Here is a 26,435-nt window from a genome sequence, read left to right as displayed (position 1 = left end):
TTTATATAAGTAGGAGCCTATCGTTTGATTCTTTTTTATGGTAAAAAAAAAATCTAATGTGAAGAGAAGAAAAATTTCATGTAAAGGATTTTTGCTGTCAAAAAGTAAAAATCGCTCATGCACAAAACTACCTCCCAAAGACTTGTCCTGGATCCCTCATATCGAAAAATTAAGTGTGATGGAAGATAGCACAGTCTTGTCAAATTGGACAATTGGCAACAAACAAAAGATGACATACGACTTCTCCTGTGAACTCTACCGAATGTCTACATATTCAACTTTCCCCACCGGTGTTCCTGTCTCAGAAAGGAGTCTTGCTCGTGCTGGTTTTTATTACACTGGTGTGAATGACAAGGTCAAATGCTTCTGTTGTGGCCTGATGCTGGATAACTGGAAACAAGGAGACAATCCTATTGAGAAGCATAAACAACTGTATCCGAGCTGTAGCTTTGTTCAGAATCTAGTTTCTGTTACTAGTCTGGAATCCACTTCTAAGAATGCTTCTTCAACGAGAAACAGTTTTACTCACTCATTATCACCCACTTTGGAACATGGTAGATCATTCAGTGGTTCTTATTCCAACCTTTCACCAAACCCTATTAATTCTCGAGCAGTCGAAGACTTTTCCCCATTGAGGACTAACCCCTACAGTTATGCCATGAGTACTGAAGAAGCGAGATTTCTTACTTATCAAATGTGGCCATTAACCTTTCTGTCACCGTCAGAATTGGCAAGAGCTGGCTTTTATTATATAGGACCTGGAGACAGGGTAGCCTGTTTTGCCTGTGGTGGGACGCTAAATAACTGGGAACCAAAGGATGATGCTATGTTAGAACACCAGAGAAATTTTCCCAACTGTCCGTTTTTGGAAAATTCTCTGGAGACGCTGAGGTTCAGCATTTCCAATTTGAGTATGCAGACACATGCAGCTCGCCTGAGAACATTTATGTACTGGCCAGCTACTGTACCAGTTCAGCCCGAGCAGCTTGCAAGTGCTGGTTTCTATTATGTAGGTAAGAGAATGTATAGGTATATGTTTTATCTAGTTCATTTTGATTAATATATTAGAACACGTGTGTATTCAGTTATTCTTGTGTTTTCTTTAGGTCGCAATGATGATGTCAAGTGCTTTTGTTGTGATGGTGGCTTAAGGTGTTGGGAATCTGGAGATGACCCATGGGTAGAACACGCCAAATGGTTTCCAAGGTAATTGTTTTGAAAGGTATTTGTATATACAACTCTGTGCGTGAAAGATGTAGGCATGTTTGTGTATTTTAAGTTTACATTTCAGTATAAGAAAGCTTCTTTATACCATTAGAGAATTAGCCTTTTAAGACACCAAATTGTAACAGTTATTTTGATAGAAAAATGTAGAATATTCTGTGATTTTTTTCTTTTATAAACCATGTGTTCAGGATATAATTTAACTTATTCTTGATGCCTCATTCACAATTGTGGCCATACATTACATTTATGTATTTTCCATTTTGTTTAAAGTATTATAAAAATATGTAAAGTAGAGCAAAAAGGGGATACGTTAGAAAAAGATAAGGAAAAAGAAAAACAAGGGACATTAAATGAATCTAGGAATGGGACAAATATAAAAATGCATATAATAAAAACCTAATTGTATAATCAGTTTTAAGTGATTATAATTGTAAATTATTCTTTTTCTGTACAGTTTTATGTTTTTGTGATATGTCATGTATCTCTCTTTAGTCACTCTGTTTCTACCAGTATGTCCTATTTTTTTTTACTATAGCCTGGAAAGAATTTAGAGGCAGTGCTGTGGGTGGAATGTTATTGAGTAGTTGTGTGAACTTGGACAAGTCATGTGACCCCTTTGAGCCTTTCCTCATCTATAAAATGAGGAATTTGGAATAGGTAATACTGTCTTTTTAAAAAATTACAAAATGTACATAACATAAAATTTGCTATTTTATCCATTTTTAAGTATACAGTTTTGTGGCATTAAGTACATTCACCTTATTCCTCATTCATTACTACTGTCAATTTCCAAACTTTTTTTATCTTCCCAAACTGAATCTTGTATTCATTTCATTAATTCCTTATATTCCCAGCCCCTGGCAACCACCATTCTACTTTCTGTCTCTGTGAATTCAACTATTTTAGGTACTTTATAAGAGTGGAATCATATCATATAGATAGTGTTTTGACTGGTGAGTGACTTTCCTAATAATGAGGAATCTCTAAATTATTTTTGTAGGAAAAATCATGTTTTATTGTCATAATTGTATTTATTTTTGGCGTCTCTGTGTGGCTTCTGGGATCTCAGTCCTTATTCAGGGATTGAACCTGGGCAACAGCAGTGAAAACACCAAGTCCTAACTACTGGACCACCAGGAAATTCCCAGTTGTCAGAATTTTAAATGACTTGATTGTCCTTGGCTCTACAAGATTGGCTTATTCTGTAATTTGGAATTTAATACTATATTAAAAAGACAAAAACAGCTTTCTGATTAACAGTGTTTCATTTGCTATAATTTTTCCTTTAGAAAACAAGACCAAACAAAATCTTGGTTTACTTCTGTAATTAGTGTTTTGCTTGAAATGGTTACATAAGGGAAAAGGCCAGAAGTACTTTTTGTAAACACTTCTGAAAACAACAAATTTCAATTGTGGATAGTCTTTCATCTCAGAAAATGAAAATCCAAAGTGGATAATCATTATCATTGTATTTTAACACAGTTTATTTATTCACTTATTAAATATTTGTATGCCTACTAGCTACTATTTTACTTCTGTTATTTCTCTCTTAACATTTTTATTCATAATCATTCAAAAGAATTTCCTTTTTCATAATTACTAATATTTACACGACAGTGTGGAATCAAATGAAAAGTCAATCCAAAGCAAAATGAAGAAGAACCAAATTAAAGAGAAAGGCAAAAATTGTGGTACCATTATTACATATGAGGTTGAAACTGGTAGATAAAGGCTGATTTTGCAGCAGACCAGTAAGAATACTGGGATCCTGTTGATTGAGCATGATAATTCATGACAGTCACAGCATTATCTGGTGGCAAGAGTCTTAGGAATAAGTAGTTAGAAGTAACAGTGGAAAATCATAATGATCTTTTTTTCCCCCTTCTAATATCATTTTTTAAAAATTGAAATACAGTTAACATACATAATATGTTTCAGGTGTGCTGTGTCCTGATTTGATGTTTGCATATATAATGTTGTTACCATGATAAGCCTAGTAACCATCTGCCCCTATACAGTTATTGCAATATTGTTGACCATATTAAAAATTTTTTTTTCTTTGAAGTATAAAAATTGCTTTTGGCTTCCCTGGTGACTCAGACAGTAAAGAATCTGCCTGTAATGCAAGAGACCTGGGTTTGATCTCTGGGTGGGGAAGATCCCCTGGAGAAGGGAATGTCTGCCCACTCCAGGATTCTTGCCTGGAGAACTGTATGGACAGAGGAGCCTCGTGGGCTACAGTCCATGGAGTTCACAAAGACTCGGCCACGACTGAGCGACTAACACTTCAACAACAAAGTCATAATTGCTTTTAACCACATTGTTTTTGCTGTATGTATATTATGTCCCCATGGCTTATTTATTTTATCATTGAATTTTATATCTAAATCACTTTCACCTATTTCCCTATATGCTTGTGAATACTACTTTAGATGCTGGAGATAGTAACAATGAATAAGACAAGACAGAAGTCTTAGTCCTCATAGAATTTATTGGAAGGAGGAAATATGGAGCAGCCAATGTTCAGTATACTTCCTATCTTTAGTCATTATAAGTTAATCCCAGAATAAAAATAATTTAGACCTATATTAAGATCAGGAACAATGACAAGCTGTGTTCTCGGCATGATGACTTGAGTGATGAGCATGTTTACATGATCTCTACTAAATCTACCTCAGTCACCACCTGAAGGACATTGGGTTGTTTCCAGTTTGGAGCAATAATGAGTAAAGCCACTCTAAAAATTAGTAAACCTTTGTGAACTTGTTTTCATTTCGTTTAGGTAAATACTTTAAATACTTAGAATTGGGATTAGTGGGTTGGATGGCAAGTTTTATTTACCATTGTAACTTTAGAAGAAACTACCAGATTGTTTTCTGAAGTGGCTGTATCATTTTAAATTCATACCAGGAATGTATGAGACCTCCAAGTATTCCAGATTCTTAATGACATGTGGTAATATCTTTTTTATTTTAGCCATTCTAATAGATGTGTAGTGGTATTTCACTGTGATTTTAATTAGCATTTCCTTAGTGATTAATGATGTTTATTTGCTGTCTATATAAGTTGTCCCTCAGTGTCAGCAAGGAATTGGTTCCAGGACACTCCCAGGGTTTCCCCTCAAGAAACCAAAATCCATGGGTGCTGAAGTTCCTCATAAGAGATAGTAGAGTCAGCCCTTTGTATCTGTGGGTTCTTCATTCTTGGAACTGTGTTTTCTTTGATGAAGTGTCTCTTTTCAAGAAGTTTTTTTTTTTTTTAATTGCTAGGTTTTGAGAGTTCTTAATGTATTCTAGATACAGGTTCTGCATCAGGTGTGTTCTGGAACATTTCAGTCTGTAACTTTCTTTTTTATCTTTTTAACAGTGTATTTGATGAGCAGAAGTTTTAAATTTTGATGATGTCAGTTTATCAATTTATCTTTTATGGATTATGCTGTTGGTTTATTAGCTAAGAAATCTTTACTTAACCTAAGGACAAAAAGATTGTCTCCTGTGTTTTCTTCTAGAAGTTATATTGTTTTAGGTTTTGTATTTAAGCATCTGGTTCATTTTTAGTTTGTTTCTGTGTACAGTATGGACATAGATAAAGGCTAATATTTATGAATATTGAGTTGTCTGTGTCCATTTGTTGAAGAAACAAAAGGGAAGAAATAGAAACAAATGTTATATGAACTTCCTGGAATAACCATTGAGAAATTCTAGTAATTTGAAAGCAAGTATTTGGGAAACACTGTCACAGTATATATAGATGAAAATACTTGATACTCTTTATTTTTTTAGGGGATTTGTGCTTCCTGTATAATGGAAGAGTGGACAGTGGAGAAAGATTAGCAGTCATTTTGTGAAAGATCATATTTTAGGCATACCACATTACAGTTCCTGAAACTTATGTTAAACTCCCAAAGTAAATTGTCTAGAACAGCATTTTCCAAGTCTTAGCTTTTTCTCCTTTGAGATCCAGACTCCTTTATTGTTGTATTAATGTAATAAAAAAAAAATATCAGAATGTATCAATACATAGTAAAAATTTGTGATGTTTTATGAGAATTTTGTTTCTGTTAGGTGTATATGTGTACTAGGTTGTGATGTAAAATGTTTATACTATGGGATATAGTCCAAGAGTTTGAAAACCGCTTTTCTAGAATGATCTGAGTATGTTTTTGGCATAAAAGAATTTTAAAAATTTTCCTCTTATGTTTTAGGTGTGAGTTCTTGATACGCATGAAAGGGCAGGAGTTTGTTAGTGAGATTCAAGCTAGATATCCTCATCTTCTTGAACAGGTAAATATGTTTTTATAATTGGCAACATTGGATTCTCCTAGATAACAGTTACAAAATATGATTAAAAGTGATCTTTGTATCTTTTTAAAGTTAATTATAGTTATATGTTTCATGTCCGTCTTAATGACACTTTTAAGTTTTATTTTCAGACTACCTTGTTTGTTCATGGCTTTTAAAAACTATTTTTTAGTTTTTTGAAAAGTCACATAACCTGCCCCTCTACAAATTTGTGGCAGGGTTGGAGAAGAGTCTTTAGTATCTACTCCGTCTTTTTGAGAAAAATAAACAAAAAAATAACTTTTTAGGAATTTGGAACCTCAGAGAGTGGTTAAGCTGAAATACAACTTTCTAAGTGGAATGAGAAACCATTACTACTTTTTCCTGCTTTCCTGATACTTAAATTCTAATATGGAATTAACTGAAGTTTAAGGAAATATTTTATGGTGATTAAGATAAAGCATAGCAAAGTGCAGTATGTAAACTACCCAGTTTTCAAAGCATGTGCATAGTACTTAAGATAAACTTACCTTAATGTTGCTATGTTCAGATTGTTTGAGATTCTGGACTTTACCTATTTTTTTTTTTTCCTGTTTCATAGCTGTTGTCAACTGCAAATACTCCTGGAGATGAAAATGCTGATCCACCAAGTATGTATGAAAATATCCCAAATAAAGAATAGGATTTAAGAGTATTGAAAATAAAAGTTTGTATATAAAGGATTGCTGGGTTATAGAAAAAAAGTGCTAAGAAGTTAGCAGTAAATATTATGTATGTTTTCTATTCTCTAGAGAAGGGAATGGCAACCCACTCCAGTATTCTTGCCTGGAGAATCCCATGGACAGAGGAGCCTGGCAGGCTGCAGTCCATGGGGTTGCAGAGAGTCGGACATGACTGAGCGACTGAGCACATACACACACATCTATCTTCTAAGATTCATGACATTTTTAGAGGATTCTTGGAAGTATTCTAGTTTTTGTTCTTTAAGTGCTCATATTCTAATTGGGGAGACAAATAGGAATACCAAATGAGAGGAGCAAATAGTAAGCCCTCCAAAGAGGGAAAATTTGGTATAAACTATCATGTTTGGAAAGGCCCAGGTTACATGATTTGAGAATGGGTCTAGAAAAGTATTTGCCTGGTATGTAGTATTTTAGTGCCAGGGTAGGAAATACATATTCTGATTATAGTTTATAATTTTAGCTACATCTGGCATTTAGTGTAAAGTGTTATTTAGTCTGCTGTTACCCTATTAACTTTCTGTCTGGATGATCTAACCAGTGTTGGGAGTGGGATATTGAAGTTCCCTGCTATTATTATATTCCTCTGTATTTCTCCCTTTAGTTATGCTAATATTTGCTTTGGATATTTAGATGTGCCAGTGTTTTGTTGCATATAAGTTTGCAATTGTTTTATGTGTTCTTGATGAGGTGACGCCTTCATCACTGTGTACAGTGATTTTCTTTGTCTCTTAGCACTAATTTTGACTGAAAGTTTATTTTACTTTATGTAAGTAGAGCAACTCCCCATCACTTTTGATTATCATTTGCATAGAAATTTTAATCTTTTCACTTTCAGCCTTTTATATCTTTCCACTTCAAGTCTTTCTGTGTCCTTAAAGCTAAGGTGATTCTTTTGTAAGCTGCATACTGTTAGGTCTTATGGGGTTTTAAAATCCATTCAGCCATTCTGTGTCTTTGATGGAGAATTTAGTCTATTTACATTTAAAATAGTTACTGATATATAAGGACTTTTTGCTGTGTTTTTGTTAATTGTTTTCTGACTGGTGTTTTTTTTTTTTAATTCTTTTGTTCATTTCTTCCCTTGGCTGTCTTCATCTCTGACTTAATTTCTATAGTAGTGTACTTTAATTTCTCTATTGTATTTTCTGTATCTACTGTAGGTTTTTTCTTTGTGTTTACCATGACGCTTACATAAAATATCTTACAGATATAATAGCCTGTGTTAAGCTGATAACAACTTACCTTCAATCGTTTAGAGAAACTCTACAGTTTACGAATCCTCACCCCATGTTTTACACTATTGATGTCCTACTTTATATCTCTTTATATTCTGCATCTAGTAACAAATTACTGAAGTTGTAGTTGTTAGTATTGTTTTTTATTTTTCTGTATTTTTCTATAGTACTCCTTTTTAAACAAAATTTTATTGAAATATAGAGGATTTACAGTGTTATGTAGTTTTAGGTGTACAGCATAGTGATTCTGTGATACTATATATTCATTCTTTATCAGATTCCTTTCCCATATAGTTTGTAGTGGAATATTGAGTAGAGTTTTCTGTGCTATACCATAGGTCTTTATTGGTTATCTCTTTTATATATAGTAGTGTGTGTATGATAATCCCGTGCTCCTAATTTATCCCTTTCCCCAGAGTTTCCTCTTTGGCAGTCATAGGTTTGTTTCTGAAATCTATGAGTCTGTTTCTGTTTTGTAAGTTAATTTAAATCATTTTTAAAAAACATTTAGATATCCCATATGAGCAATATCATATGATGTTTGTCTTTCTCTGTCTGACTTAGTTTGTTAATCTCTGGGTCCATTCATGTTGCTTCAAATGGCATTATTTCGTTCGTTCTTTGTGGCTGAGTGAATTCCATTACATGTATGTACATCTTCTTTATCCATTCCTCTGTCAGTGGACATTTAGGTTTCTTCCATGTCTGGCTGGGCTTTCCAGGTGGCTCAGTGGTAAAGAATCCACCTGCAAAGCAGGAGGTGCGGATTTGATCAGTCCCTGGGTTGGGAGGATCCCCTGGAGAAGCAGATGGCAACCCACTCCAGCAGAACTTTTGCCTGGGAAATCTCATGGACAGAGGAGCCTGGAGGACCACAGTCTATGGGGTCACAAGAGTCGGACACAGCTTGGTGACTAAACAACAATGTCTTGACTATTGTAAATAGTGCTGCAGTGAACAGTTGAGGTTTTTGAATTATGGTTTTCTGCAGGTATATGCCCAGGAGTAGGATTATTGAGTCATACGGTAGTTACAGTTTTAGTTTTTTAAGAAACCTCCATAGTGTTCTCCATAGTGGTTATAAGCAATGTACATTCCCACCAATAGTGAAGGAGGGTTCTCTTTTTCTTCACTCCCCCTCCAGCATTTATTTTTGTAGACTTTGTTATTAGCTGTTCTGACCAGTGTGAGGTGATACCTCATTGTAGTTTTCATTTCTATTTCTGTAATAACTAGTGATGCTCAGCATCCTTTCATGTGCCTTTCGGCCATCTGTATGTCTTATAGAAGATCTTCTGTCTCTTTTTGATTGGGTTTGTTGTTTTTACATAGAGCTGCATGAACTCTTTGTATATTTTGGAGATTAATCCCTTGTCAGTCACTTTGCAAATATTTTCTCCCATTCTGTAGGTTGTCTTTTTGTTTTGTTTATGGTTTCCTTTGCTGTGCAAAATGTATTACTATTTTTTTAACTTACACTAGACATACAATTACAGTATAGTGTGTTTTGAATTTGACCTGCATACTTAGTTTTACCAGTTAAGTTTTATACCTTTATATGTTTTCATGTTATTACTTAAGGTCTCTTCATTTTAACTTGAAGAAATCATTTTAGCATTTCTTATAAAACAGGTTTCATATTCATGAACTCTCAACTTCTGTTTGACTGGAATGTCTTTATTTTTCCTTCATTTCTGAAGGACAATTTTGCCAGTATTTGTTTTGCTGAAAGTTGTACTTTATTTTGGTTTCAAAGGATTCGTTAACAAAAGAAACTGCTTGTTACACACAAATAAGCAGTTTCAATATTTAATATTCAATAATTAATTTGGCTTAATTTCAGTGTACAGTCATTAAAAGAAAAGAAATAGAAACAGTAAACAGAAGTAATAGCATATACATCTCTGCTGCTGCTGCTGCTAAGTCGCTTCAGTCGTGTCCGACTCTGTGCGACCCCACAGACAGCAGCCCATTGGGCTCCGCCATCCCTGGGATTTTCCAGGCAAGAACACTGGAGTGGGTTGCCATTTCCTTCTCCAATGCATGAAAGTGAAAAGTGAAAGTGAAGTCGCTCAGTCCTGTCTGACTCAGCGACCCCATGGACTGCAGCCTACCAGGCTCCTCCATCCATGGTAGTTTCCAGGCAAGAGTACTGGAGTGGGACGCCATTGCCTTCTCCGATATACATCTCTACATTGGGCCAATACCCACGTTAATCTAGTATTGAACAGTGCTGGAAGTCCCATGTAACAGCAGTCTAGAGTCCTAACTGGGAAAGGGTCCTGTCAGTACATCCACCACACAGGCCAGACTTCAGATTGCAGCTTTGGGAGGTCCTGCTTATGATCCTAGGCCACAAACTGATAACAGTTTGCATGCAAGAATGCAGTTCAGGTTTTTCTTTAACTTTTACAATGCTGTTTGCTTCATCTTGTGAGTCATAAAGTTCTTTAGACTCTGGGGTCCTGATTAGGTTCCCGGGGCTTAAGAAATTCTAAGGCTGGATTTCCCTCGTGGTCCAGTAGTTAAGAATCAACCAGCTAATGCAGGGACACCAGTTCAATCCCTGGTCTGGGAAGATTCCACATGCTGCAGAGCAGTTAAGCCCATATGCTACAACTACTGAGCCCGTGCGAAACCTGCACGTTGCAACTAGAGAAAGCCTGTGCAGCAAATAGACCCAGTGCAACCAAAAATAAATACATGAATAAAAAAATAATCAAATATAAAGTACTCGTTAAAAAAAAAATCCAAGACTCACTCCCTTTCTTACCTGAAGTGCTGCTTGACTTGCTGGTAATGATTGATGTTCATGCATGCAGGCAGGCATGTAGTCCAGGCAAGGTCAGAAGTCGGTTAGAGGTATGCTCCCCTACTTCTGAAGCCTGGACAAGACTACCTTCATTTTTAATTTCCCAGTGTTCTTGGTTGGCATTTGTTTTTCTTTTAGCACTTGGATATATTAAGTCTTTCTCTCCTAGCCTGGAAGGTTTCTGCAGAGAAATGTGCTGATAGCCTTAGGGGGTTCCCTTGTATGTAATAATTCATTTTTTCCTTGCTGCTTTCAAAATGCTTTCTTTGTCTTTTTATTTTTAATATTTTGACTATAATGTGTCTTGGAATAATCTCTGGCCTGATCTTGCTTGGGGTTCTCTGTACTTGCTATTTCTGGATATCCCTATCTCTCCCAAGATTTGGGAACTGAAGTTCTAAGCTATTATTTCTTGAAGTAAACTTTCTACCCCTTTTTTCTGTCTTCTGGGATTCCTGTGATGTTCATCTGCTTGGTGGTGCCCTGTAATTCATGTGGTCTTCCGTCACTCTTTTTTATTCTCTTTTTGTTCCTATAACTGGCTAATTTCAAATGATCTCCGTTTGGGTTCTCATTCTTTTTTTCTGCATGATCAAGTCTGTTGAATTTCTCTATTGATTTTCAGTTCTGTGCTTTTATTCTTCAGCTCCAGGTTTTCTGTTTGATTCTTTTTTCTTTCTTTTGATTAAACTTCTGATTTTGGTTTCTATTTCTTGTTTAAACTTTTGATTTTGTTCATGCATTGTTATTTTCATTTCATTTAGTTGTTTACCGTTGTTCTCTTGAATTTTATTGAGTTTCTTTAAGGTGACTGTTGAGTTCATTGTGAGATGAATCATAAATCTTCATTTCTTTGAGGTCAGTCTGGATGTTTATTAGTTTCTTTTGATGGTGTTGTATGTGCCTGATTTATATATTTATATGCTATATGTAGCCTGGCCATAGTATCTGTACATTTGAGGGAGCAAACACCATTTCCAGTTTTTACTGATCGGTCTTGCCAGGTGAGGCCCTTCTTCTGTCAATTTTGATGGATACAGAGCTATTTTGGGGTCTGTCGCTGGGACCATGGTCAGGAATTCAAGCACCTGGGTACAAGCCAGTCTTCTCAAAATCGCTGTCCTTGGTTTTGGAATACACAGGCTTTCAGAATCTTATATCTCAATCACAGAGCCTCTCACAAGGGCACTTTGGTCCTTGGATGGATTCCAAATTGTTGTTGAGTCGGGATCCACATGGGAGACATCTTAATTAGCAATCTTGCTATCATTACTCTCTTGTATCCTTCTTAAGGTATCGTCCTCACTTGGCTTCCTGGACACCACATTGTTGATTTTCCCATTTCCCTGGTTGATCATGAACAATTTCCTTTGGTGGGTACTCCTTTTTCAAACCTCTTAAGTGATGGAGTGCCCCTCAACATTCAGCCCAAAGGTAGTTCTCCATTTCCTGAGCTGCAGACTAGCATGTTCAACCACCTGTTTAAATCTCTGCTTGTTTATAATGGATTTCTCAGAGTTAATAGGACCAGAGCAAACATTTTCTCCCTGCCCTTCGTACCTCAGATGTGCTTCTTCTCTGATCTTCCCTGCTCAGTTAATGGTCTGCACTTGCTGAGGTTGACTTAAGTTAGACATCATCCCTGATTCCTCCTTTTACTTTGTATATTTAAGCTATTAAAAGTCCTTTCATCTCTATCTTTATATGTCCCAAATCTTACCACTTCTCTTCACCGTCACCACTGTTAACCTGATTCAAGCTTCTATCACCTTTTGTCATAGAATCCTAACAGGTCTCCCTGATTCCATTTTACCTCACTCAAGTTTATCACAGAGCTGCCAGAATCATTTTTTGAAAAAAACAAATCAAGTTTTATCAGTCCTAGAATATTCTAGCAGACTTAAGATATAAACTCCTCACAAGGCTCTACATGATCTAGGCCTCACCCTACTCTCTGACCTACTCTCTGACTCTGCACGGCCTTACTATTTCTTGAATAATATCAAGCTTTCCTCTTGACTTGAGGCTTTTATATTCGCTCTTCTCTTTGCCTGAAAGACTTCTTTCAGATATTCTCACACTCATTCCTTATCATAGAGTTGTTTGCTCTGCTGTTACCCATTCATGCAGGGTTCCACATACATTTGAGCAAGGGAGCACACACAGTGTATATTTATGTTTATTATACAACAGTTTTCCAGCAGATGGCAGTAAAGTATCTTGAAGAATGATGTCTTTGTATACTTTTCACAAAAGTGCCATATTGGCTGGCATAGACCCTGTTATCAGAAAGTGCCTCTCTGGTCACCCTGAATGTCCTCTTGCTGCTTCCTAGTTTGTCTTAACACCTTATTCTGCTTTACTTTCTTCAGAATATGTGTTGCTATCTGAAGTCATATTATTTTAATTCTTTAATCACATTTATCACGTTTTTAGATGTATTCTGTGTGAATTAGTCTTCCACTTTACTGTTCTTCCCATCTCTGTTTTTTCTGCTTCATGTATCCACCTCTTCAGGTCCTGTCTATCCTTCAGGTTCAGACTCTTGTGTGATTTTTTTCATTAAGTCTTTGTTGATTTCTCCCACTTTCCTAGCTGAATTGAGATTATTCTCACTTCCAAATTTGTGTAGCATCTCAGTTTCCAAAAATAACTGTACAACAGAGTCATTTGAGGAATTTTTAGGATATTCTTATGTTCCATCCCTAAAGACTCTTAACGAAGTAGGTCTAAGATGTGGGAATTGGTATTTTTTTAGAGTACACTGGGCTTTCTTGGTGGCTCAGTGGTAGAGAACCTGCCTGCCAATGCAGGAGTCATGGGTTCGATCCCTGGGTTGGGAATATCCCCTGGAGAAGGAAATGGCAGCCCTCTCCAGTATTTTTGCCTGGGAATTCCTATGGGCAGAGGAGCTTGGTGGGCTATTGTCCATGGGGTCACAGAAGAGTCAGACACAACTTAGCAACTGAACAACAATAAGAGCAGCCTGTAACTGCACTCTCATTTGATCCTTATCAGGTTCAGACTTCGGTTGGAGTTATAGGTAACTTGTGCATACAGCTCATCTCCATTACCAGGATATAATCACCCCTAGAGTAAAGATTGCATCAGAGTCATTATTGTTCCCCATATTTTTATATTTATGGAATTTACCCAAATATATATCTTTTAAAATAGTTGTTCAGTTTGGACCTGGAGAAAGTTCTTCAGACGATGCAGTCATGATGAATACACCTGTGGTTAAAGCTGCCTTGGAGATGGGCTTTAGTAGAAGCCTGGTAAAACGGACAGTTCAGAGTAAAATCCTGACAACTGGAGAGAATTACAAAACAGTTAATGATATTGTGTCAGCACTTCTCAATGCTGAAGATGAGAAAAGAGAAGAAGAAGAGGAGGAAGAGAAGGAAAGACAGACTGAAGAAACAGCATCAGGTATTTGGGAATGTTAGTCCCCTGGATTATTCCCATTGAGGTCTCATAGGATTGTCTCACGTGTTGCAGCACAGTGAGTATCCCTGTCTCTCCACTAACTGGTGGCAGCCAGCAGTCATTTCCAAACCTCACATCCCCTTCACTGTGAGCAGTGTATTACCTTAGTTGAGAATCACTGACTACAGTTTTTTTTCTTTCTGAACATTTTTTTTCTCCCCAAGAAGATCCCTGATTTATGCTAATCAGAGGATTTTGTCATAATTTCTTTCTTGAGCTATATTGCCTTTCTCCCTCTTACATTAACAGATTTAAACTGTTTAGAAAAAGTAAGATTTTAAAGCTGGGGGCCTGTCTCATTTCTACTTATTTTTTTTAAGTTCCTTTAAATCATATTTTTAACATGGTATTTTACTGTCTAATCCTAGCTTAGTGATCCTTATAGAAAAAATAAAATCCATGATGAAATTCTAGGATTTGATAAGAAGCACCTCCCCAACCCAAAGATCGTAGGGAATTGATTTTGGTATTCATCCATATTGTGTTAAGCTTCAGACTTCCACAACAAGTCTTCTGAGTAATCATTCCTTTAACAAATACTAACTGAAAATGATCACCTGTACCAAGTACTGTGCTTCTCATGGTGCTTACTTTCAAGGAGCTTAGAGACTAGCTGTGGAAACTAGTATGCAAAAAGATGGGGTTACTGGGCCAGTAGAGGTGAAGGTTGCATACATAGTGTAAATTTGACTGTCGGATTGGAAAACGCTTTTTCTCTTTAAGCTTGTAAGTAATGATAGGAATAGTTTGAGAACTGTATCATTTGGCTGTGTAGCAGAATGTTTAAGGTCTGATTTCTAGTTGAGACAAATTTGTGTTTAAATCCTGGCTCTGTCAGTTACCAGCTTGGCGATTAATTTAACCAGAACTCTTGTTTTCTCACCTGTAAAACAGGGATGATAGTAGTACAAATTGCATGGGGCAGCTATAGGAATTAAATGAGATGTTACAAGTAAAACAGTTTAGCGCCTTTACCTAGCACATCAAAATTTTTTTTAAATAGATTGTCTTGGGAAGTGGGAGGGTCTTCGTGCAAGAAAGGGCCCACGGATAGTGAGATTATTAACCAGAGGGCAGGAGGAGAAGGGGAGGACAGAAGATGAGATGGTTGGATGGCCTCGCTGACTAGGAGACTTGAGTTTGAGCAAATTCTGGGAGATAGTGAAGGACTCCTGGAGTGCTGGAGTTCATGGGGCCGCAAAGAGTCGGACATGACTGACCAGCTGAATGACAACAACAATAAAATACACGTTAAATGAAATCACTCTAATAAACTTGGGCACCATAGTTTTGTGACTTTCTTGTACTTTGTAAGGTTCAGAGAAAAGTCTTGAATTATAGCTTGAAATTGTTTCTTAATAATCAAAAAAAGAGAGGAAGAGTTTAGGACGCTAATAAGAGAAGATAATTAAAACACCTGACTGATACATAGATTAGAATGGGACATAAGCAAAGCCAGGAGACAACTCTTGTTAATAGGCTTGGAAATGACATAGAGCTACAGCATCAGGTGAAGAACAAATCTGTTAGTAGTAAGGTGAATTATTAAGGCAGAAGGATATAAGTTGTGGGCAGAGAAGGGACTTTTATAATTTTGAGATGAGTAGTGTGTTTCACTTCTTAGTTGTTCAGTCACTCAGTCATGTCCAACTCTTCGCAACCCCAAGGAAATGGTCTTTTTTTTAAACAACTTTACAATAGACTTCTTTATTTTTCATTAAACTTATAAATATAGAGATGTACAAAATGCTAAAGCCTTTGACTGTGTGGATCATAGCAAGCTGTGGAAAACTTTTAAAGAGAGGGGAATACCAGACCATCTTACCTGTCTCCCGAGAAACCTGTATGCGAGTCAAGAAGCATGACTGATTGGTTCAGGATTGAGAAAGGGTGTCTGTTGTCACCCTGTTTATTTAACCTATACCCTGAGCACATCGTGAGAAATGCCAGGCTCGATGAGTTACAAGCTGGAGTCAAGATAGGCGGGAGAAACATCAACAACCTCAGATATGTGGATGAAACCACTCTAATGGCAGAAAGGAAAGAGGAACTAAAGAACCTCTTGATGATGATGAAGGAGAAGAGTGAAAAAGGTGGCTGAAGATTAAATATTAAAAAAACTAAGATCATGGCATCTGGCCCCATTACTTCATGGCAAATAGAAAGGGAAAAGGTGAAAATAGTAACACATTTCCTCTTCTTGGACTTTAAAATCATTGCAGATGGTTACTGCAGCCATGAAATCAGAAGATGATTGCTTCTTGGCAGGAAAGCTATGACAAACCTAGACAGTATGTTGAAAACAGAGACAGCATTCTGCCGACAAAGGTCCATATAGTCAAAGCTATGGTGGTCATGTATGGTTGGGAGAGCTGGACCATAATGAAGGCAGAGCACCAAAGAATTGATGCCTTTGAACTGTGGTGCTGGAGAAGACTCCTGAGAGTCCCTTAGACAGCAGGGAAATCAGAGCATTTAGTCCAAAAAGAAATCAACCCTGAGTATTTATTGGAAGGACTGAACAGCAACTTTTTTTTTTAAAGCTGAAAGAAGGCAATTAAATATTGGTGATTGGGGCATCAAAAGAGGAAGTTTTTGAAAAATACTTCAGAAATTTATGGATTTTGTGTGGTTTAAGGTTAAAGGAGAAAACATTACTTTAAAAACAAAACTAGGCTTGATTCATATGCATTCTTTTTAAATTGCTATAAACCTAGACATTTATAAAATATTGGTAGCCAACTATGTGCCAGATACTGTGATAAATACTTCACATATATCTCATTTAATCCTTACAACTCTTTGAGAAAGGTACTATTATTATCTACATTTTACAGATGAGGAAACTGAGGTGTATGAAGGTTACGGCACATAGCTACTAAGTGGCTGTGCCTGTGTGGGCAGCTAGGTCTGTCCTAACTCTGCAGCTCAAACCCTTCAGCACTGCTTACTGCTTTTATTCCCCACCCCAACCCCCCGACTCTGGGTCTTTGTTGCTGAGTGCAGGCTGTTCCCTAGTTGCAGCGAATAGGAGCTGCTCTCTGTTGCGGAGTGTGGGCTTCTCACTGCGCTGTCTTCTCTTGGCGCAGAACACTGGCTCTAGGCCTGTGGGCTTCAGAGGTTGTGCTGCATGAGCTCAATAGGTGCAGAGCTCTAGGGTGCAGGCTCAGCAGTTGGGGAGCACAGGCTTAGTTGTAACATGTGGAACCTTCCTGGACCAGGGATCAAACCCATGTCCCTTGCATTGGCAGGTAGATTCTTAACCAGTGGACCACCCGGGAAATCCTGTTTACTGCTTCTTAAACATGAAGTTGAAGAGAGTAGGAGACTTGATTCTACAACTGATTCTTCCTGTGACATTAGACAGTTCACTCATTCCGCCTGAGTCTTTCTTACCCTATCTGAAAATAAGAAACATTCATAACTGACTTGTTTAATTGATAGGATCTTTTTATCTAATGAGACAATTCATATGAAAATGCTTATAAACAATGCGATATAATGCAAAGAAAAGTCAGTATTTCACTGGGGCAAAGTATAGAGGTGGCACATTTATACTCTCCTCTAAAATTCTCTTCCTACTTTCTGCAGGATAAAGCAGGATTCTAAGATATGTTAAAAGATAAAATATTACAGAAAAACCCAAAGCAAGTTTTTGGCCAACCCAGTATATAGACTTAAGTAGGTTACAAAAACAGAGGCCATGTGTATACTACATACTATGCCATAGTGTAGTATGTGTACTACATACATACCAAACCTTCTGAAAGTTTTCCAAATGACAGACATTAAGATGCAGACAAGTAATTTTGTTCTTTTTTTCTAGCTCCTGTTTAGTGTCATAATTGTTCATTGGGTTGGTTGTTAGTGACTATGAGTGTGGTTGGAGCAGTTTATAATCTAATACATCTTTTCTTTTCTTTTTTAACATTGAAGATGATTTGTCATTACTTCGGAGGAATAGAATGGCTCTCTTTCAACAGTTGACGTGTGTGCTTCCTATCCTGGATAATCTTTTAAAGGCCAATGTAATTAATAAACAGGAGCATGATATTATTAAGCAAAAAACACAGATACCTTTACAAGCAAGAGAACTGATTGATACTGTTTTAGTTAAAGGAAATAGTGCTGCCAACATCTTCAAAAACTGTCTTAAGGAAATTGACCCTACATTGTATAAGAACTTGTTTGGTGAGTTTGTTGTACAGTTATTTTTAGAATTGTGTTCATGTTTGTGTTTGATAAATAAATTGAATCCAGTTAGCAAACTGTGTACATTTAACTTGTTCTAAAAAAGTGAAGTCTTTTATTCCCCGAGTAGCTTGGCTAAATAATACCCTATGATATACAACTAAAATCTGTGTATTCAACACATAGTACGGGAAAAATAATACGTAGTAGGCAAAGCAGTCTTGTATTTGGTAGAGTAATGCTTTAAAAAAATTTTTTTAATTGAGGTGTAGGTGGTTTACTGCATTGTGTTAGTTTCAGGTATACAACAGTTATTTAAAATTTTTTAGATTATATTCCATTTATAGTTATTGTAAAATATTGGCGATTTTCTCTGTGCTGTACAATGGACCTTGTGGCTTGTCTGTTTTATACGCAGTAGTCTGTACCTCCTAATCTTCCTACCCCTGTGTTGCCCACCCCCACTGGAAGTAGTGCTGCCACTAGTTTGTTCTCTATATCTATGTCTGTGTCTTTTATGTCATGTTCACTAGTTTTATGTTTTAGATTCCGCATATACATGGTAACATAGTGTTTCTCTGTGTAATAGAAATAAGTCTTAGTGACTTATTTCACTAAGCACAATACACTCCTGGTCCCATCTGTGTTGTTGCACGTGACAAAATTTTATTTCTGTGGCTGAATGTTAGAGTGATGTTTTTTGTATGTTTTTCTTTCCTCAGTGGAAAAGAATATGAAGTATATTCCAACAGATGTTTCAGGTAAAACAAAATTAAGACTTGGGACCAACATAAAATATTACCCTTTAAAAAAAATTATTTATTTATTTATTTATTATTTTTGGCTGTGCTGGGTCTTTGTTCCTGCGCAGGCTTTCTCTAGTTGCGGTGTGTGAAGGCTGCTCTTCATTGTAGTGCACGGGCTTTTCATTATGGTGGCTTCTGTTGCAGAGCACAGGTTCTGGGGTGCACAGGCTTCAGTAGTCATGGTGTGTGGGCTCAATAGCTGTGGTTCCCAGGCTCTAGAGCACAGGCTCAGTAGTTGCGGTTCCCGGGCTCCAGAGCACAGGCTCAGTAGTTGTGGTTCCTGGGTTATAGAGCACCGGCTTCAGTAGTCGCAGTGCGTGGGCTCAATAGCTGTGGTTCCCAGGCTCTAGAGCACAGGCTCAGTAGTTGCGGTTCCTGGGCTCCAGAGCACTGGCTTCAGTAGTCGCAGCGCGTGGGCTCAATAGCTGTGTTTCCCAGACTCTAGAGCACAGGCTCAGTAGTTGGGGTTCCTGGGCTCCAGAGCACAGGCTCAGTAGTTGGGGTTCCCGGGCTCCAGAGCACCGGCTTCAGTAGTTGCAGTGCGTGGGCTCAATAGCTGTGGTTCCCAGACTCTAGAGCACAGGCTCAGTAGTTGTGGTTCCTGGGTTATAGAGCACCGGCTTCAGTAGTCGCAGTGCGTGGGCTCAATAGCTGTGGTTCCCAGGCTCTAGAGCACAGGCTCAGTAGTTGCGGTTCCTGGGCTCCAGAGCACTGGCTTCAGTAGTCGCAGCGCGTGGGCTCAATAGCTGTGTTTCCCAGACTCTAGAGCACAGGCTCAGTAGTTGGGGTTCCTGGGCTCCAGAGCACAGGCTCAGTAGTTGGGGTTCCCGGGCTCCAGAGCACCGGCTTCAGTAGTTGCAGTGCGTGGGCTCAATAGCTGTGGTTCCCAGACTCTAGAGCACAGGCTCAGTAGTTGTGGTTCCCGGGTTCTAGAGCACAGGCTCAGTAGTTGCGGTTCCCGGGCTCCAGAGCACCGGCTTCAGTAGTTGCAGTGCGTGGGCTCAATAGCTGTGGCTCCTGGGCTCTAGAGCATGGGCTCAGTAGTTGTGGTGCACAGGCTTAGTTGCTCCACGGCATGTGGGATCTTCCTGGATCAGGGATTGAACTTGTGTCTCCTGCGTTGGCAGGCAGATTTCTTCACTGAGCCACCAGGGAAGCCCCTACCCTTTTATTTTTTTAATGGAAGGTAAAGTAGAAACTGAATTTCACTGAGGTTTTTGTTGTTATAGGTCTGTCCCTGGAAGAACAGTTGAGAAGGCTGCAAGAAGAAAGAACTTGTAAAGTGTGTATGGACAAAGAAGTTTCTATTGTATTCATTCCTTGTGGTCATCTGGTAGTATGCCAGGAATGTGCCCCTTCTCTAAGAAAATGCCCTATTTGCAGAGGTATAATTAAGGGTACTGTTCGTACATTTCTCTCATAAAAGAAAAATAAGCTGTATGTTAGCTTATATATAAACATCTTTAAAATGTTGTTTGAAGTAAAAAAAGGAATTACTGACTCCTTAATTAGTAACATTTGTATTCTCTGCTTTCTTTGGTACTAGTACTCATGTTTCAAAAAAAATGGTGTCACATATAATATTTAATCTTAATCTCTGTTTATATGAAAAGTAAGGTTTATGTTTGAGCTGTGTTAGTGTACATATGCACACACAGAAGAAGTTAAAAGAGCAGTGTTAATGCTATTATGTATTATTTTAGGAGTGACTGGATCTGGTATTCTTTCTGAAAGCATTGAGTACTACTTTAAAGTACAGTTGAAAAGAACTGGAAACCAGGAACTCTGGAGTTTATCACAGTTATATTGCCAGATGCTCACTGGTTCTTTTTCAGTTGTGTTCTTTTTCAAATAGTGGTACAGCGTTGAGACAGGGTCCTGGTTCCTACTCAAAAAAAATATACATAACAATGTCTTTGAGTTCCACAGAACTGGGGCCCCCACCCAGGTGGAGGATGGTAACTTGAGGCTGAACACAAGATTTCTGGAGCACCGCTCTGTTGCCTCACCAGTAACCAATCAGGAAAAAGTCACACACCCTGAAGCCCTCATCCCAAATGTTGCCTCCTGTTTCTGGGGACCAGTGATGACCATCCTGTTAAGTTTCGTGTTTGGCCCCTGTCTATTTCATCTCTGAGAGGAGCCAACAGTTGCAAGCTAAATTGCTGTTACTACAAGGTGAATGCTGGTTTCAAGCACAGAATACCTCAACTTAGATCAGGTAGAGAGAGACTTCTGCTTTGCTAGGCAGGCCTATGCCCATGCACAGCAGGAAGAAGTTATAGAAGAAAGAGACTTCCACTCCAGTTCCCAAGAAGGATCTTGAGTTTGAAGTCTCCCAGCAGGGAGTTGTTAGGGGAAGCACACTGACTGAAACCGCCCACCCTGGCCAGGCACCACAGTAACCATTTGCAAGAGTTGTTTTATGACAGGAGGTCCTGGTATGGAACACGGAACTAATAAGCCACCACCAACCGGGAGAGCTTAGGAAAGCTCAAAATGAGACAACACATGTCCAACCACCTCCCAGAATCCTCACCTCTGGCATCCATCTTGGCTGAACAAGGCGTGCACCACCAGGAAGGACTCTGAGTCAGAATGATTGTCTAAAGACAACCTGGAAACTAATCCCATCACTGTAAAACCCAAGACTGCCAGAGCAGTTCTCCTGGGTTCCCTCACCCTACTGCTTTCCACCTGGGTGCCCCTTCCTGATAAAATCTCTTGCTTTGTCAGCAAAAAAAAAAAAAAAAAAGGTGTCATATATAATATTTAATCTTAATCTCTGTTTATATGAAAAGTAAGATTTATGTTTGAGCTGTGTTAGTGTACATATGTGTACACAGGAGAAGTTAAAAGGAGCAGTGTTAATGCTGTTATGTATCATTTTAGGAGTGACTGTATCTGGTATTCTTTCTGAAAGCCTTGAGTACTACTTTAGAGTATTGTTGAAAAGAACTGGAAACCAGGAACTCTGGAGTTTATCACAGTTACATTTCCAAATTCTCATTGGTTGTTTTTCAGTTGTGTTGTAACATAAGGATTTTTCTCTTAGTGATATAAAAGTTTTTCCCCAGTTTGTGAGAAACATCTGAATAAAAGGTCTTTAAAAAGACTACATCATTTCACACCAGTTTGTTGTTGTTGTTCTGCTTTATAATTTCCATAAACTTTCATAAAGTTATATGAGAATGAGATAATGTACATAAGCATAGTACTTGTCACATTGTAAGCAGTTCAAATGCTTTATTAAAAAATAGAATTCATAAAACAAATTACCAAAAAATGTTTTTTAAAATAATAGTGAAATTTATGAGAATTTCTTTCAGATGACAGTATCTGTCTAGTTGGTTTGTATATTATAGATACTATTTGAATTAAAAATCCATATCAAACATTCTTAACAAAATTATGTAAATCTTCATTTGGATTTAAGAAAATAGTGTCTTCATTTTGTTGTAGAAGTGTTCGTGGTAGGTTGATTACAGCCAATGGTAAGTATGTTCTTTGGGGCCCAGTCATATTTGACCTTTCCCAGATCTGGGTCTTTGACAGACTTCTGAGGCCAAATGAAAAGGAGGTCTAGTATAAAAAATTCTTATCCCCAAACTCCATTAGATTCTTTCAGGTAGAGAGTATAGTAGGAAGAAAAAATTTCTCTATCCTTTTTTTTAAAGTCAGACTTAATAGGTGCTGTTTAATGATGGTTAAGTGAAAATAGGCAGGAATTCTGTAGGAAACGTATCTGCAGGGCCCTGGCATGCACTCTTAAGGGCCATGGAGGCAGGCCCTGTACTGGTCTGCCCATGGCACAGCCCCTTTCTCCTGTGAGTTGTGGGACACTCATCACTTGGCCTAGGCCTGGGTCTCCAGAAAGCCTGAGTCCTCTGCTGGGCAGAGAGCAGCCCTGCAGGCTCCATGACGCATCTGTGGGCCCAGGTCTGGCCCTGGGAGGAATCTGAGGCTCTGTGTCTGTCAGGGAGCTGCAGCAAGTGTTCCATCAGGTAGGAGAGGGACTGAATGGTGGCAGTGTGTGTGGCAAGGCCAGGAGAGTGTGGTCCACCAGCCGGGCTGTTGCCTTCATTCATCGTGATGTGCTGGTGCATTGGTGTAAGTCTGAACGCATACTTCTAGGTGCAAGACCTATGTCAGTAAGAGATTCTCCCTGCCATTAAAGAAGGAATTTAAAGAGGGAATTAGATCATTTTTGAAACTGTACTATAGTAAAACATAGTACTCAGTATCCACTGTGTACCAGGCACTGTGGAAAATTCTTCAAGAGATGAGAATAGCAGACCGCCTTATCTGCCTCCTGAGAAATCTGTATGCAGGTCAAGAAGCAACAGACTGGAACAACAGACTGGTTCCACATTGGGAAAGGAATCTGTCAAGGCTGTATATTGTCACCCTGCTTATTTAATTTATATGCAGAATACATCATGAGAAATGCTGGGCTGGATGAAGCACAAGCTGAAATCAAGATTGCTGGAGAAATATCAATAACCTCAGATATGCAGATACTACCACCCTTACGGTAGAAAACGAAGAGGAACTAACGAGCCTTTTGATGAAGGTGAAAGAGGAGAGGGAAAAAGCTGGCTTAAAACTCAACATTGAAAAAAATAAGATCATGGCATCCAGTCTCATCATTTCATGGCAAATAGATGGGGAAACAATGGAAACAGTGGCAGACTTTATTTTCTTGGGCTCCAAAAATCACTGCAGGTAGTGACTGCAGCCATGAAATTAAAAGACGCTTGCTCCTTGGAAGAAAATCTATGACCAACCAAGGCAGCATATTAAAAAGCTGAGACATTGTTTTGCTGACAAGAGTCCGTCTTGTTAAAGCTGTGGTTTTCCAGTAGTCATGTATGGGTGTGAGTGTTGGACCATAAAGAAGGCTGAGCATTGAAGAATTGATGCTTTTGAACTGTGGTGTTGGAGAAGCCTCTTGAGAGACCCTTGGACTGCAAGGAAATCAGACCAGTCAATCCTGAAGGAAATCAACCCTGAATATTCATTGGAAGGACTGATGCTGAGGCTGAAACTCCAATACATTGGCCACCTGATGCGAAGAGCTGACTCATTAGAAAAGACCCTGATGCTGGGAAAGATTGAAGGCAGGAATAAAGGGGACAACAGAGGATGAGATGGTTGGATGGCATCACCGACTCAATGAACATGAGTTTGAGCAAACTCAGGGATATGCTGAAGGACAGGGAAGACTTGCATGCTGCAGTCCATGGGGTCGCAAAGAGTTGGACACTACTGAGTGATTGAACAACAACAGCAAATCTATGTATGATCACTTCTTTACCTTTTATTGTTTCTGCACTTGGGTAAAAGAGGTATTTTTTATTATTGGGCTCCACAAACCCACTGTAGGGAACAAGGTATAAAGAAGGTTGAGAAGTGCTTGCAAACGAGACTCTCAACCAGGGCTGAACATTCTTGCAAATGAGATGTTCAGCTAAGAATCCTGTTTGTTCCCATGGGAAAAGAACATTTCTTGCACACAAGGATGTTTCTGATTCCTCAAAAGGAACAGACCCTGGGACAAAACGGATTCTAAGTTGATAAGGAAGTTCCCCAAAACAAAGTCTTAGCTGCAGTAAATAAGGCAAAGGTTATCTCGCCCTGCGCCTGCGCACTGTACAGTCTCTGAATCATAGTGCTTGGCAGCTTGCCCTGCAGGTTGTTGTGCAAGGGATATAAAATAAAGCAGCTGTAAGAAGCAAGTGTTAAAATATAAAGATTTAAACCACTCTGCAGTGTTGGTGTTTCATTCCGTCACCAGCAACCCACAACAGATAGTATTTCTTGGGTGGTCAGTTGGGAAAGACATGATTAACTCAGTAGAAATAGAAAAAAACATGCTAATAATAGATAATTAGGAGACATACTGTTATATTATGGTATAATGGTGTCCAACAGGTTTTAACCAGTGAGTCCTTGGTACTTTTAATCCTTAGCAGTTCTGATGACATAAGGTAAAATTGTATAATTATCCAAGAATTTCAGAATTCAGAATTATTATCCAGAATTTCAGAATTATTCAGAATTTCAAATCTGAAGACTTTACCTCTAAGCTCAGTTCTACCATTAAACAAGGTTCTTAGCCAGCCCTTTATAACTCTATTTGATCCTTGGCTTTTCTTTGAGGGTCAGTTTCTGCCTTCCTTATTCCTCACAAGGTTATATTGGAGTCTAATGTGGGGCTACACATAAGAACTTCTGTGTTCTCTATTAGCAGGCAGTGCTGATGACAGTGTCGCTGGTCTCATCCCTAAGTGGCAATCATCTCCTTTGACATCAGACCCAGAGAAACTGAGTCACAGCATTGGGCTCCATTCAGTGTTTTTTGTTGCACTCTGTTTTTCAAAGGCCAAGTAATACTTGAATTCTAGCTGAGCTATTTCAGTCCTAAGAGATGATGCTATGAAAGTGCTGTACTCAATATGCCAACAAATTTGGAAAACTCACCAGTGGCCACAGGACTGGAAAAGGTTGGTTTTCATTCCAATCCCAAAGAATGTTCAAACTACCACACAATCACACTCATCTCACATGCTAGCAAAGTAATCCTCAAAATTCTCCAAGCCAGGCTTCAACACTACGTGAATTGTGAACTTCCAGATATTCAAGCTGGATTTAGAAAAGGCAGAGGAGCCAGAGATCAAATTGCCACCATCTGTGGGATCATCAAAAAAAAAAGAATTCCAGAAAAACATCTGCTTTATTGACTATGCCAAAGCCTTTGACTGTGTGGATCACCACAAACTGAAAAATTCTTCAAGAGATGGGACTACCAGACCACCTGACGTGCCTCCTGAGAAATCTGTGTGCAGGTCAAGAACTGGACATGGAACAACAAACTGGTTCCAAATTGGGAAAGGAATCTGTCAAGGCTGTACATTGTCACCCTGCTTATTTAACTTATATGCAGAGTACATCATGCGAAATGCTAGGCTGGATGAAGCACAAGCTGAAATTAAGATTGCAGGGAGAAATATCAATAACCTCAGATATGCAGATGACACCACCCTTATAAAGCAAAGAAGAGCTAAAGAGCCTCTTTATGAAAGTGAAAGAGGAGAGTGAAAAAAAGGACTTAAAACTCAACATTCAGTGCTGGGGTCCAGCCCTGGTGGATCCAGGGAAATTCGAAGCAGGGATGGCATTGGCGAGAACTTATTTATTTATTAATATAGAAATATAAGATTAGATTAGGGAAAAATAGTGTAGTAGGAAAATTAAGTGGAGAAAGAAGGCTGAATAACTTGGTTTACGTGGGAAGCCAATAAAGTTCCAGACAAGGAGCTTGCACCATCTACTTTAGGCCACTGGCGTCCTCTTAAATTTCGGGGGGTGCCCCACCTTGGGCTCCCCCTCGCGTGGATCTTAAAAGCCAGGACAAGTAAGTAGACATGGTGAGACTCCATGCCCCAGATGGGAATTCAGCCTGAAATTAGAGTAAAGAGGAGACGGGGAAACCAGTCCAGCGACTGACCCCGTCCGCTATTGTTCAGAAGGCCTTTTATACTTTTTGATTATACATAGAGACCAATGGGTAACACAAAGTTATGCAGCGTTAGCAGCCCAGACTCTTATCAAAACCAGGCTTTTCTCTCTGCATACCTAGCTGTATACAC

General features: G+C 38.5%; 1 protein-coding gene across 1 annotated transcript; it reads left to right on the top strand.

The window, feature by feature from the left end:
- On the top strand, positions 1–21,903 carry BIRC2 (baculoviral IAP repeat containing 2). The gene is given in 9 exon segments (XM_052652407.1): positions 1–173; positions 175–1,013; positions 1,107–1,206; positions 5,432–5,510; positions 6,109–6,157; positions 13,475–13,729; positions 17,723–17,977; positions 18,700–18,738; positions 20,013–21,903. Coding segments are annotated over 9 exon segments (1,866 nt in total). The 5' UTR covers positions 1–117; the 3' UTR covers positions 20,207–21,903.
- Positions 21,904–26,435: the final 4,532 nt, after the last annotated feature.

Source organism: Budorcas taxicolor, chromosome 15 (genome assembly GCF_023091745.1).
Source record: "Budorcas taxicolor isolate Tak-1 chromosome 15, Takin1.1, whole genome shotgun sequence".
Taxonomy (NCBI): Eukaryota; Metazoa; Chordata; class Mammalia; order Artiodactyla; family Bovidae; genus Budorcas; species Budorcas taxicolor.
This window is presented reverse-complemented; position numbering and strand designations above follow the sequence as displayed.